Source organism: Diadema setosum, chromosome 8 (assembly GCF_964275005.1).
Source record: "Diadema setosum chromosome 8, eeDiaSeto1, whole genome shotgun sequence".
Lineage (NCBI taxonomy): Eukaryota > Metazoa > Echinodermata > Echinoidea > Diadematoida > Diadematidae > Diadema > Diadema setosum.
In genome coordinates this window covers 27,948,460-27,962,934 of record NC_092692.1, presented here as the reverse complement: position 1 = coordinate 27,962,934, position 14,475 = coordinate 27,948,460, and the positions used below count along the sequence as shown (strand labels likewise).

The following is a 14,475-nucleotide window of genomic DNA, read 5'->3' as shown; positions in this document are numbered from 1 at the left end:
GATCACAGAGGTCTCACTTCCCTGCACATAACCAGTGAAAAAGCTATACGTTTCGAAGGATTAGTAATACAATGAACTATGTCCAAACCGTGCACTATGTCACGTATGGCTGACTGAACAAATGCAAGTGATATTTCATAAACAGTGATGCAGTGTATAACGAAAGGACCTTTAATTTAAGAATGATGAATGCGGCATGCATTCCCCTTGGCCACAAACACACACACAAAATGATATGTTGATGAAAATAAAATCACTTTTCATGATACTGGAATTATGAAACGGGGGACACTAGAGATAGTTGCGACCGTTTGAATGCCAGAGGGTCATCTTACAAGGCAAAGGCTGCTTTGTCAATGTAGCCATGGTAGCCATAATAATTTCGCCTTGATCATAACGTATTCTTGCCTAGCACTGTTCAACCTTTTTTTCTTGTACTAGCAACACTAAAATAATCATATTCTTGAATTTGAATGAGGAAAGTTACTTTCTTAGTCACGACTGAAAGGTATTGTTGATGATACACACTAGATGATATTTTGAGGAGAGCTTTGAATCTCATATTCGTAAAGCATTTTGACATTTTATGGCTAAGAAAAAGAAATGTATTACCTTGCGTGGCGATTCGATGACGTAATCAAGACTGCAATTTCAAAGAGCGCACCTGGCAATGCATCTCAACTTTAAACACATCTTTATACTTTACCAAGCATAAAAAACTCTGGTAGTAGTTTGCCTACATTAATTGTTCAGGTTTGATTTTCACGATTTTTTTTCTGCGACCAATGTTAATGTTTAATAATTAAAATATCGTCTTCTTTAATAATGTTAGCCTCCTTCAGTGTTAACACTGTTCTACCAGAGTGTCCTGCCATTTCTATTACCTTAGAATTGTCAGGTACCCTTTTATACAACTTGATCGAGAGGGACATTTTGTCAAAGGACATAAGCACCGGACTGGATTCGAACTCGGGTCCTCGGATTGAGAGTCAGAATTATTATCCACTATGCCACTTTGCAGTGTCCCTTCAAAGAAGGATAATTTCCTTTAACCTGAGTGCCTCCTAGCCAAGAAAGTGTTCCCCCATTTGTTAAAAGAAAAAGTCTTGGTGCGCAACTCAAAAGATAAACTGCACTTCCAATTCAGGTCCTCGCATGGGAACGTGCGGAGCCCGAGGACTTCCTTCTCAGGAAATGAGACTGTTAATGCGCCACTTCTGTGTTCATAGAAATGGGACGACTAGCTTTCAACGTTGCCATTGAATGAGAAGTTCATGCATAGGCTTCGCACGTTGAACCTCATCTCAAGAATGAAACAACGATGTTTATGGTATTGCAAACAACATTGATGATAATAATGATAACAATTGTGAAATTAGCCATAGCAATGATGACGGTGATGAAAACAATACTACTTTTATAGGTATTGTAACGGTGATATGATAACACTTGTGTTATACAAAGATGCAATATTACGGTGTTTTACCAGTAATCACTCTAAGGAGTACATGTTCACACTCACTTAACCGCATTCACGTGTTTCTGGCGAATTAAGGACAGAACGCAATATTATTGAAAGTCATGTGTCACGATAGAAGTCGTATATTTGGAAATATAATACATCTCTTTTGCATCATGCCGCGATATATACATAGAAGTGCATAATATAATCAGTCAAAGTACCTGCACGATTAGTTGAGTCTCAGGCGCATTATTGCGTCTGGGCAATTATTCAAAATATCTATTGTACATCTATTGATAGGCACTTTGAACAACAAGTAACGAAATGTATAGAGCATCTCGCTACGTTCGTCACACTGAACAAAATTATAACACATACTTAAATCGTATGATAAAAAAAAGGAAAACTCTCGACCATAGCCAGTATAAAAAAGTCAACCACCTGTGTCGAATAAATGTGTTAGAATGCATAAATATAGGAATATCATTTTTTTTTTTTTTTTTTTTTTGCTTCCTCCTCACCCTCTTAGCATTTTGTCGTTCGTCACTCTTGGATGATTTCCGTCTAACATACTTAATGTATTTTCTATATTTTCCACCTATTTGTCACCCTTGGTGAATTTGGGTTTTATCTGTCTGTTTCTAATAACGAAGTATACTGTGTACTCTTACAGCAATATGTACGGTAATTTGTACTTCTGGTACGTATAAGTTTTTTAGTGGGAAAAAAAGGGAATTAAAATCATTCATGTTTTCTGCTCTTCACAGCTCATTCCTCTTTAATACCAGTTTCTCTCTTTTATTTCTAGTATTAAACATTCCACTCTACGTGTTAAATATACTGTTTAACACCGGGAGCAGTGGTTTTAAAAAAAATGTTCGAGTTATCACATTTGATGCATATGCACAGGTCAGTTGTGTCACAAAATATCCTGCCACATAAACATTTTTGCAATAACGCCTAAATTACAAGGAGATGTCACTATTTTTCTCAATAAATCATAACAGTAGACGGTTTATTCTAGAAACAATTTTATTATACCTATTGTTCACATTTTGTATATTCAGCAATACTTAACATTGATTATAATGATTAAAATTTTTGCATTGGTTGTTTCTATCCCTAACTCACAGTTTAGAAATGTTTTGAAACACTAAAGCTGAGTTTTTGTTTCATCTGCAATTGTAAATAATACCTTTAAGAAGAGAACAGGAAATAGGCATCAAGATTACGAATGTTTGGGAGCGTGGTTGCTGAGAAACCTGTGATGAGGTTTAAACTCTGTAAACAGAGATTCATGGCATAGTCTAGTTATGAAGTTTTGTTTTAAAAATTTCTTCTATAAGAACATACATTTATTTTGTTTGTATAAGAGAGTGCACTTGTACACAATTTCTTCTAAATTTGCTTCTTGTTTTTTTCTGATACCTGCAAACAGAGCTAAATTGCTACCTTATCAATAATACAAAAAAAAATGGTTAATGCCTTCGAAAAGTAAAACAATCACCCTCACGTTGCGCTAGTTACTTTTATAGCAATGAAGGTAATTTCTACAAAAAAGCAAGTTAGTGGAGTCGCGTATTTTTGTTTGAAGGTTAATTTTTACAGTTTAACTTTTCAGAACCACTGCATGAGAATATCACAGATTTCCCACACAGCACAGATGTCTTGTTTAGCAGAGATGTCAGTGGTGACGGTGCCATACTAGTAGTTCAAAATACTAAACAACTTCAGTCAAACAACTTCCTTCGTCCTTGTCCTCGTGGCGCGACCAGCGCTGTTTGTTAGCACTTGTTTTGTGGTCCGTCTGCCAATCAAAACGTCTGTTTCCGCTTTAAATGTGTATGGCTCCAACAGTCAAGGTGTTCGGTCTCGAGCAAGCAAGTATATAGTTTAAACGACTTACAGTGAAACTCTACTCGATGTTGAAGATAACATTCTTAGATGGACTAAAGTTCAGTAGACAGTAGAATTGATTTCACAACATTTTCACACGACATGATATTAGTCTGAAAGACACGAGTAAAATGAAGTGATAATCTGATAAAAGAGTTGATTTAAACAGAAGAAATCTATCCTCTATTTCAAATCTTAACATGGTGCAGCAGTAAGGAAGCGTTGGTTGATAAAATTTGTGATTATAGACAACATGTCAATTTAATTAATTTCATTATGTACAAACCCATGGAGGATACGAGATATAATTTCATTATCTCCTCCTCTTCCAACTTGCAAATAATTTTGTAATGATCATTAATATCACTGTTTTGTAATGGAAAATGCATTCAACATTTTGTCCAATTGCAATTGATATGACACACTCAGTGATATTATTTGTTTGGTTATACATATTGTATTGTAAAATGAGTTATTCATGTTAACTTAACATGGAGTAGAGTTTCTCCTCAAATTTGCGAAACATGACCAGCGCCTCATCTTCTGCCTAATGGGTGGCGAAATTAGATCTAGTGGCTCTATGAAGCCCTGCGACTGACGAAAAATATGTCCACCTTTGCGTCAAACGTGCAGTACCCCGATGTTCGCCGAACCGGCAACTTCCTCGTAAGGCGGAGGAGGATCGTCGCACGATATCGTGGTCGGACATCGTCCATTCGCCAGCCTGCCTTGCCTGGAAATGTGTAGAAGAATGAAAGAGTGACAAGGAAATAAAGCCGAAAAATTAGTATACACTTTGACTAGAATGATTATGCACGACAATTGTAGAATAGGACAAACTCTTTGATTATAGAAGTTACCATGCCTTAAGCATGTTAAGAGTAGCATCTAAAAATTAACATTGACACATGTGGTTAAGTTTTATGAAAGTCTTTACATGTGTCAAAACGGATGTTGATTTCCCACATATAAATTGCAAGAACAATCGTCGGATTTTTTATATCATTTTTTTTTAACTATCTTGTTGTTATAGGTTAGGAAGTTAACAATTCTTTTTCTCTCCTTCGTTTTACTTGTCTAGAACTGCATGGTGTATATAGGTGGTTTACAAAGTTTGCTGACGATTTCCATTCACCTAACACGAGGGCTCAGTACCACAATGAGCGGAAAGTACGGTCAGAGTGCAACGTTCCCACAGCTGATTATGCACGGAAAAGTGCATTAATGCCCGACATTGACATGGAGTCACAACAATGAAGAACAATCTGTTTGTTTCGTGATTTGCCCTTGATATTTAAACTCTACTCAGCAACCAATTAAGTGCTTAAAAACCGCAAGAAAGCCGGTATTTGTCAGATGTTTCACTTTTGCTGTAAGATAAACGGTTGATTTAGGGGATGCATGAATTAGAACCACATACATAATTCTTTTTTTTTTTTTACTCTGTCAACAGTGAGCTTGATCATAACGACAAGATCAACTATTATGTATAGATATTTGTACATGGCAGTATGATAGAAACCACTTTTGACAGTTTTAACAATGTATGTATCAAGACTACAAAAATACATACGGTAGAAACATGAACATCATATATAGAGCATTCCAAAGTATAGCAATTTTGAAGACGTGTTTCTTATCCAGTGCATGTTTGTTTGTTCATTTCCATCTGAGAAGATGGTTGGATAGCCCATATTCAGCTACACTAAGCTGGTCTTCCATGGGGTCCAGTTGGATGTGAGGTGGCACCACTTCACCGGGTTAAACACCCTGCTCTTTGCGATGAATGAATGAAGCGGGATCTTTTATGTGCATGAGTTGTGACTCTCTCATACACGGGACCTCCATTTTATGTCCTATCCGAGGGACAGAGTGTTTTGCCTCTTCCTAGAGGGGACGGTATGATTACACACAACATTGCTCAGTCCAGACTCGGGTTCGAACCCGGGTCCTTAGGATCGTTAGGCTCTTTAGTAAACCTGGTTACTGGAAGTTTGAAATAATAACCTCAACTTCCTTAGAAGTACATCATTCCCATTATTGGTTCCGTGGAACTATAAGTAAATGAAATATGGGGTAAAGAAATATTGATTGTTGTCAGTCGATTTTTTTTTTTTAATTGAAATCTCAAAAATTTGTGCATTAGTCATGTTTTGCCAATTCAAGCTACATCAAAACAACTTTGCGAAAACATGTGAGCAGTAAAACGTCATGACTTTTATCGTTGTTTTATACATAAGTAGTCGGAACATCAGAACACTAACCATCGCCATTCAAACATTTCAAGGTGAATGCACATCCTCCACTGGCATTATTATTCATACATCTCAAGTTTGATCAATATATAATATGCAAGGAACGTGAGATAATTTAGAGTATTTGGATAAATGTTACTTTCGAATGGAATATTGAAACACACCTCGGAACAGTAATCAAACGTTTAAAAATGCTACTAAAAACAGAAAGACTCATTGTCAGCGAAAGATATCAAAGACTAGTAGAAGCAACAAAGACATTCGTAAGGCCTTTTAGTTTGACTGCATCAGTATGATCCTATAGTACCCCTCCCTCTCTTTCTCTCTCTGGTCCCCTCCCTCTCTGTTGAAAATGCCATTTGATAACAAGTAAATAAGATTATTAATAAGTGTAATAAATTATTATCTTCATGGCATGGATTCAGGTTCTCTTTTTTTATTCAAATCCCATGAAAACTCGCGTGCCCTTTAAGTCTGTTTTGTTATTGTTGTTGTTATCATTATTGTTCGTCAAAGAGGAACGAAGCAGATCTCTGCCTCAAACAGTGTACCTTTGTAGATAAAGCGACCCTAGACCCTCCCCTTCCCCCGTGACAAACGATCACCCCTCGATGACATCACTGCGTCTTGTTTCTGGAGTAATGCGATTAACACGCTGTCAAGTCCGTCAGACGATACAGTATTGGGTCGAACTGAAGACCCATTAGATCATCTCCTCCCTGGAGACAATTTGACGCTGAAAGAATGGTCTTAACTCTTTCGACACCAATATGCATTACTGTTTAGGGTGAAATGTATAATTGCATTTACGAGTATGTGCATGTACACGTAACGAAATAAAATGATATAACATAACATAATGCAATATATATTAACATATGATATTACATCTCATATCATATATACTATATCATGTTATATTACAAGTATATTATATCATATTATATAATATCATATTAAGCATAACATACAGATGACGATATCATAGCATCTTTGTATATCATATTAAAATAATCACATGATACTTACATACATATGCAGACATAATTATTTGTATATATATATATATATATATATATATATATATATCATGTAAATATGTATTAACACCCACAATCACGGTATCATCAGAATGGTATTGATGACAGTATTTAAAACAAAAATGATGTCTTTATATTTATCGCATAACCTCATCAGAAGGAGCACTGCATTTCAATTATTTGTACACCAGGGTAAGATGAACAGGGATTTGACGAAATATCTCATCTAAGGATTAATGAACCAGCCAGGATTCGATCCCCGGACCAGTCCTCCTGATCAAGAAGTTAAGGAATGTTTCTGTTACACATACATTGTTCCCACGATTCATAGACAAGATGCAGACGGGTGATGTTCGTTATTCCGAAGGTTTGCTAATCCGAAACACACAATCATATTACCTATGCTTCGATGTTCGTTAATCCAAAAATGAAATAGGGTTTGTTGGTCTGAACATTATTTTGTGGCGCTATTCAGAAGGTTAGCTATTTCGAAGGTTCGTTAATCAGAAAATTAAGATAAGGTTCGTTTTCTGAAGGTTCATTAATCTGAAGACAAAAATAGGTAACGAACCTTATTTCATTTTCGGGTTAATGAACCTGTGGAATAGTGACCTTCGAAATAACGAAAAGTAATCCATACAGACACAATAAACGTATGAATGATCAATATAAAAAGTGTCACAGAGATCAAAGAGAGAAACTACCTACACTTAGCCAAGCTATCAAATTGCAATTTACACAAATCACTGTATACTGCTATGATACTCAGTTATCACTTACTTTCGGTAGTCGGTAACGAGTAACCAAACCCGGAAGTACACAAAATTAACTAATCTCCGTTTGTGATGTAAGACGGGCCTGAATCTAGCCATATAGAGGTCAGCTCTCTGAACCCAGGTAGCTTTCCCGTCTAACACATGCTACAACGAGTGACAATGTAGTTATGCAAATTATAGTGGTGATGGCGATAATTGTGATAATAAACACGCGACGTCAATTTGAAACTCAGGTTTAGTCCTCCCACACATGTAGCTTTTTCCTCCGATAACGCAAGTACTAAAACGCAAGTACACTCGCAAAACACACACACACACACACACACACACACACACACACACACACACATACACACACACAAACAAACACACACATTCACAACTTGCCCAATTCTGTAAGAGTACAAGATAAAAATGTCATTTCACTTCATGTGACTGATGGGATGATTTCTCCGTCTTGTCATTGCCCTGGTAATTAGAAATCATTATGAATCCATGGCGAGGGCCTCTCTGTACACTTGGATAGAGAGAATAACCGTCTTTAAAGAATAAAAGATTTTAATAACCACTAGCGTCAAACCATTTTAATCGCGTTTACTTTGAAGATAACGAACTATCACTCTTAAAGGACCCAAGATGTATGGTTATTATAAAAGAAAAGCGCACTCCTTGGATGAATGTAATTAACTAAAACAAAAAAAAAAACAAAAAAAAAAACCCGAAAAAGTTTGACTTAAGAAACAATTTGACAGAGATACCATAGTATTTTGAATTTTGTACTTTGATACACTTTCCATAATGACGATTCTCATACCTGTGCAATCTATAACGTATGATGACCTCATCGCTTGATAACTGTGCCACGTAATTATACGTGTACATGAGTACAGGTAAATCAATCAATCAATCAATCAATCAATCAATCAATCAATCAATCAATCAATCAATCAATCAATCAATCAATCAATCAATCAATAAGTTAGTGACCGAACAAACGATCACACAAAAACCTTCAATAAACGTATTATTAGGCATCTGATCGATAACTTGGCCACTCTTGGTGAACTTGGCCAATTTTGAAACCAACGTGTGTGTATCCTGTCTACTGATGCATTATCAAAACAAAACAAAAAAATCACAGATTATTATTAGCATACGTAAGTTACTCGTTACGGTTTTTGAACTGTTTGAATTATTGTTGATAATCTTTGATTTAGAAACTAGAGAGATATTCGCGCAGACAAAAAAAAAAAAAAAACCACAAAAAACAAACACAAAAACAAAAATCTAAAAAGCAATTGCGGCATAACTGTATTCTGTTAATAGAGAAAGCAATGGGGCATTAACTGACCGAGAGATGTGATAACAGAGGTCAGGAATATTCACGATTACAACCAGGGACGGGTTCGTCATCACAAATAATGGAGGTCAAGGCCACTTCGGCAGCTATTTTATCTTTGTGAATATGACTGTGTCAGCAGATCGGTTGGCAACAAGTAATACAAATGAAGAGTTTTATCACAAAACGAGCTAATTTCATTCTTGTTAAGTTGAGATATTTGTGATTAAAGCTGCTAAAAACAACGAAAACAAAAAGAAAATACAGGATATTTTTAGTCATAACTTCTAGAATATTCCTTGTTTATGTCACAAGAGAAGTATTACTGGAAAAGTTTAATTTTGCTCTATCTGATGAATTACTTACTTTGAAAAGTTTAAAAATGGCGTTCAGCTCATTTTGCAATAAGACTCTTCAAATATAAAACCATTTACAAGCTCCGGTATCAGTGGCTTGGGCGAACAATTTGTAAAACAATAAAATAAAATGAAATATATACAAGACCCCAATGGAATTCTTTGTGATCCGAATGTAATAATAATCTAAAGCAATTCAATGATTCCCAATTATTTCCCAACTATTTTGGGAAATAATTTTGGGAATTATTATTCCCTTCCCAATTATTTTGATTTCATGTCAGTTGACATTGGTTCGTTTATTTTGTTTTATATTGCTGTCTTGCGTATTTTCTGAGGGTCCCATACCGTACAAGCTTTGCTTCTTAGTGGGACCCTCCATTTCCATCCCCATCCCTAGTTAACTATTATATGCTTTATGTATACATTAACAAAGATATAATTGTGTGTTTTTTTTATCTGCTACTCATTTTGATATGTGCTTTGTTAAATCACATGCAATTATTACAAGTATTATGTGCATATACATTGTATGTAATTTCTTTTTTTGTTTGTTTGATGGAAGTGAAATAAATTTGAATCTTGAATCTAAAATCTTGAATGATTATGTTATTTGTCTATTTCGTCCTCTACCTCTCTACAAATCTGACGTAGTATAGACCACATACCACGGTGATGTCAGGTCAATACCCTGTGGTGAAACTCTTGCCAAGTTTCGGTTGGCTTTCGTGACAGAGTGTACATGATAGTAAAGAATATTGAACGTTACAAGGAAATTGAACACCGATTACAGGATAGCTGTAAAATGTTGAAGATTATGGAATGTTTGTGTACAACAGGGATATTTGGTCAATCACACATGCAGATCAGATGAGGTTTGGATGATATCTTCTTTTAGTTCTCCCATTGTTTGGTATATACAGTAAAACGTGTGACTAAATACTTTTTAATGCTTATCGTTCAGTAACTAAAAACCTGTCTCTCATATTCCATCATTCATAAACAGTAGGCTAGGTCATAGCTATTTAATCTGAGGATTTATGAATTCTTCTTGAGTTCACAAAATGATAAGAAGAAACCTTCAACTTCCATGACTGCAGCACTTTTTGAGCAATTCTGTTGAAACTTTCTGGCTATTTTCGCTGTTGTTTTTCGTATTGAAGTCAAATTGAACTTGAAGTGGAGTTTTAAGACAATTACTTTCCTTCAGGCAGTCAGTTTGTGCCAGACAACTGCCGTATATTACACATTATTCTAGACGTAGAGTTTAAACGTGCGGAGCTCTGTGCATCTATCCGAGAAAAGGATTGTCCCTGACTTTTCACGATCACATGCCTTTGTGAAGACCCGTGGGAGGGTGAGGCGCAGGATGTTGGGTGAAGATTGGGATCCTACAGACAGGGAGGGGTAATCCATTGATATTGCAACTCTGTTTTGTTCTCCTCGTCAATAAGAGAGCCCCCACTCCCCCCCCCCCCCCCCTCCTTCCCTTCCGATGCAATAAACATAATCTGTTTCACGAGGCAACAATATACATTATTGGATATCGATTGATTAATCACAGCATTATGATGCAAAACAAAACATTACATTAACATTATGCATGGGCCGCGGATGGGGCCTACAAGAGGTCTTTGGACACCCCTCCCCCCCCCCTTTTAAGCAGATCAGAGCCTTCATCAGTTTTTATGAATTATAAAGCGTTAATCATTGAGAGTACTGTGGAAGAATGACTAAGGCTCTCAGGACTTATAAACGGAAGGTTCTAAGTTCGGTTCCTGTCCGGCCCTTGCATCCTCGATTGAATTAATGTCTCACTCACGGGGTCCCTCTTGACCCATAAATACACGTGGGTACCTGAAAATGATGGGAGATGATATAGTAGCTACTCTATAAAAATAATCATTATCAAATTATAGTTGCTGTTATAAACATTGTCATTATCGTACTTCACCTTATACAAAACAGCCGAAAAATAATGTCGGTAGTTCGTTTAGGGGTCTGAGGAGGAAGATCTGCACACGAATGTTGAGGGGCGAATATTTCAACGACGACCTCCTTGAGATCACGTGACGTGTCTCGAAGGAAGGGGCGACTTACCGCTCACCTACGCCTGATGACAACCCATAGCAGACTGTCGGCAGCCGCAGTATGTGTTTAAGTCCGCCATCTCACTATACCATGCGACATTCCCCAGACATACAGACAGCAGCAGAACTTCAGATGCATTGTCTGCTGTTCATGTTTTCCCTCGTAATCTCGCAATATCCGTTTTCTTTATCTTTCTCTCCCCCCCCCCCCCCCCCCCCTCCAAGATAACATATCAGGACAGCATAATGATACCGGGTATACTCTCGTCTAATTACCTTCATGCTCTGGCCAAATAATGTGAAATTACCGACTTGTCCTCGACGTTGAATGTTCATTGTTTTCTCCCGATATGTAAATGATTCAAGCAAGCTGTGGTGCCTCTTGATATAGTGCACGACTCCCTCTGTGCGCAAAGACGTTCGTGAAATCATATAGATACTTGTAATTGGGTTTTTATTTTAATTGTAAACAAAAATAGTCTTCAAGAATAGAAGGTAATGGTGAATGTTAAAGATGATTAAATGATGCAATTTCAAACATTGTTTAAAAAAAACTTGAAATATCAAAACACTGGTGAACGATGTATATATATATATAATCATATGCACAAAACACTGGTGAACGATGTATATATATATAATTATATGCACATAATACATTAAGGGTTGATTCACTGAGCACTAAAATCAATCCCAAGTTCAACTCAACTGATCTAACTGATAATTTTGGGATCAACAAGCCCTCAGAAGTTACAGTTCATTAAGTCACTTAATCTGGGCCACTTTGCCAAGCTCTAGAATGCATCTTGAAAGTCTATTTATCCGTCCTAAGAAAATCTGATGTCAATCTGTTCCAACATTCAGTTTATTGTTTGGCTCGATATCGTTCCCATTTTGGTGTAACTGGACCTTTAAATGCTCAATAGATTAAATGAATATATAAATAAGGTAAATGAAGCATACAACGTCAGTCGGTGGCAGGATGGTACAAAGGAGATTTACACTCGAAGTCAATCACCGATAGTTCCATATAACTTTGTGCAGTCATATTGACTCCAAAATGACGATAGGGATAATAAAACTAGCTCGACACCCTCGCAAACGAATCTACTTAACCATTAAGGACAATATGCAAAGATTATTCATGTGAAATCAGCACGCATCAGATTTTCATAAGTACGTCACACATGGAGTAAATGTCTTCCAGCAACCTTCAATGTCTTCTTTCCTTTAAAGGAGAATAGGTAGAACGTATGGTTACAGTTCGTTATTCCGAAGGTTCCTCAGTCACCCGTGTCAGTGTGCACCATCTGTACGTTTTTGGATGAACGAACCTTTGGAATAGCGTACTCTATTTCATTTCGGATTAACGAACCTCCAAAATAGCGCCGCAAATGTTCGGATTAACAAACCCCTTTATTATTTTCGGATTAACAAACCTCTATGTATAGATGAATTGCATGTTTCGGAATAACGAATCTTCAGAATAACGAACCATATTTCATCTTCGGATTAACGAACCTTCGGCAAAACGGACATCATCCAAACGTATACATTAGTTAGGGCCTACATATTACATAACGCCGTCCCACCATCATCATCATCACCACCAGCATTACCATTATCACGTGTCTATAGGAGTGAAAGAGTGATCGACCGACCGAACCTATGTATACAACGAAAACTAGAGGACCAATCCAATCCGAGAGAGCAGACCTTCGCCAAACAGCCATGATTAAATATTACATAGACATATTTTCAACACAAACATACTGGTACAGGGATCGAAATCTACACATCAACACACTTGGTGAGAGTCTGAGGATCCATTGTTTAGTTATTGGGAGATCAAACTTACTTGTTGTCATTTATGACCCCTATGACCTGTGATCTGTGACGTCATGACCCTAAAATCTAATTATTATTTTTTCTTTCCTATACTTCATTATCAACACACCCTGCAAGTTTGGTGTAAATACGTTCATCCGTTGTCAATTTATCTTATACACACATAGACAGACAGACAGACAGACAGACAAACAAATAGACAAACATATGAACCGAAAACATAATCTCCGCCGACCGTATGTAGGTTTCACCTTCTGGTTATCATTACTGTATGACATTTTACAGTGGAGTACCTACCCGTTGGCAGCGTAGTTGTGCAAGCCGGTTTGCGGTGTATACGTATAATCCACAGATGTAAACTGATGTCTGCACTCGTAATGCGGGGGTGGCACCTCTATACTCATCGCGGAAGACAAAGCTATGGTTGACCCTCTCCGTCTACCACTTGGTCGACTCCCTCTGTATTGACAGTACACATAACAAGTGGGGACACCCACTACCCACGGGTATATGATGCCTACTACCAATAAATATCCGCGGTTATGAAGGTAGTATCCGACAAAGATCATGGCAAGTCCGGCGAGTACGATTAAGCTGATGAACGAGATCAAGAAGTATCCTTGCCGCTTACGCTTGAAGCACGAGGGGTGCGATGACGATCCATCGTGGTCGCAACTAGTGCGGTCAGTGTTTTCGGTTCGACCGCTGGCGAAGAAGAGCGGATAGCAGGTGGCGGTCCGGCTGAAGTTGGATAGTGATCCGCGGACCGTACTAGCCTCGTCTTCGTCGCTCCGGTGATCACAGTCCTCGGGGAGTTCGATGCTCCGTGCAAGAGCTTGCGTATCGTCGGACGCCATACCTATTTGTGACGTCAATCAATTTTTTTTTTTTTTTTTTTTTGGGGGGGGGGGGGGTGTCAAAAATGACAAATCATGTAACCTCTAATCAGTATGGTCTTTATCCTGACAGCGTGAAGCTCAGAAACATTGAACACACACAGCTGACAAATTTTAGATGATGTGTAAACGTTGTGATGATAACTAGAAAATTCTTTCTTTTACAGCCATACAGTAGATTTCAACTGATCTAATTCATAATTGCCATCGTCATTTAAGTTGAAATATTGACAGAGCCATTTCCCACATGACATCAGCTGTGACTTGCTGGGTTCGAAGCAACATTACCGACAGTATTTCCTTTGAAGATTAGATCCATCTGTTAATCCATCGTAAAATTCCGAAGGAAGTGATTTTGGTTGAGAATCGAGTGAACCTCATGCGGTACCGTCAGAAAATATTGATTTTTTATCATCTACACATCCCACCAGCAATGACCCCTGACTTTAGAGCTCCGACGGTAAGAAAAGACTGATAGCTGCAAGTCGATGTCATTGTCACGTACACAGCAAACGTC

The 14,475-nt window shown here is 37.4% G+C and overlaps 1 protein-coding gene across 1 annotated transcript; it reads right to left on the bottom strand.

Moving 5' to 3' along the window:
• Positions 1 to 3,979: 3,979 nt before the first annotated feature.
• Positions 3,980 to 13,919, bottom strand: LOC140232178 (uncharacterized). Its single transcript, XM_072312317.1, has 2 exons — positions 13,360 to 13,919; positions 3,980 to 4,091 (listed from the first exon to the last, which is right to left on the bottom strand). The coding sequence occupies exons 1-2, from the start codon at positions 13,917 to 13,919 to the stop codon at positions 3,980 to 3,982; spliced, it is 672 nt and encodes a 223-aa protein (XP_072168418.1).
• Between the last annotated feature and the right edge of the window lie 556 nt (positions 13,920 to 14,475).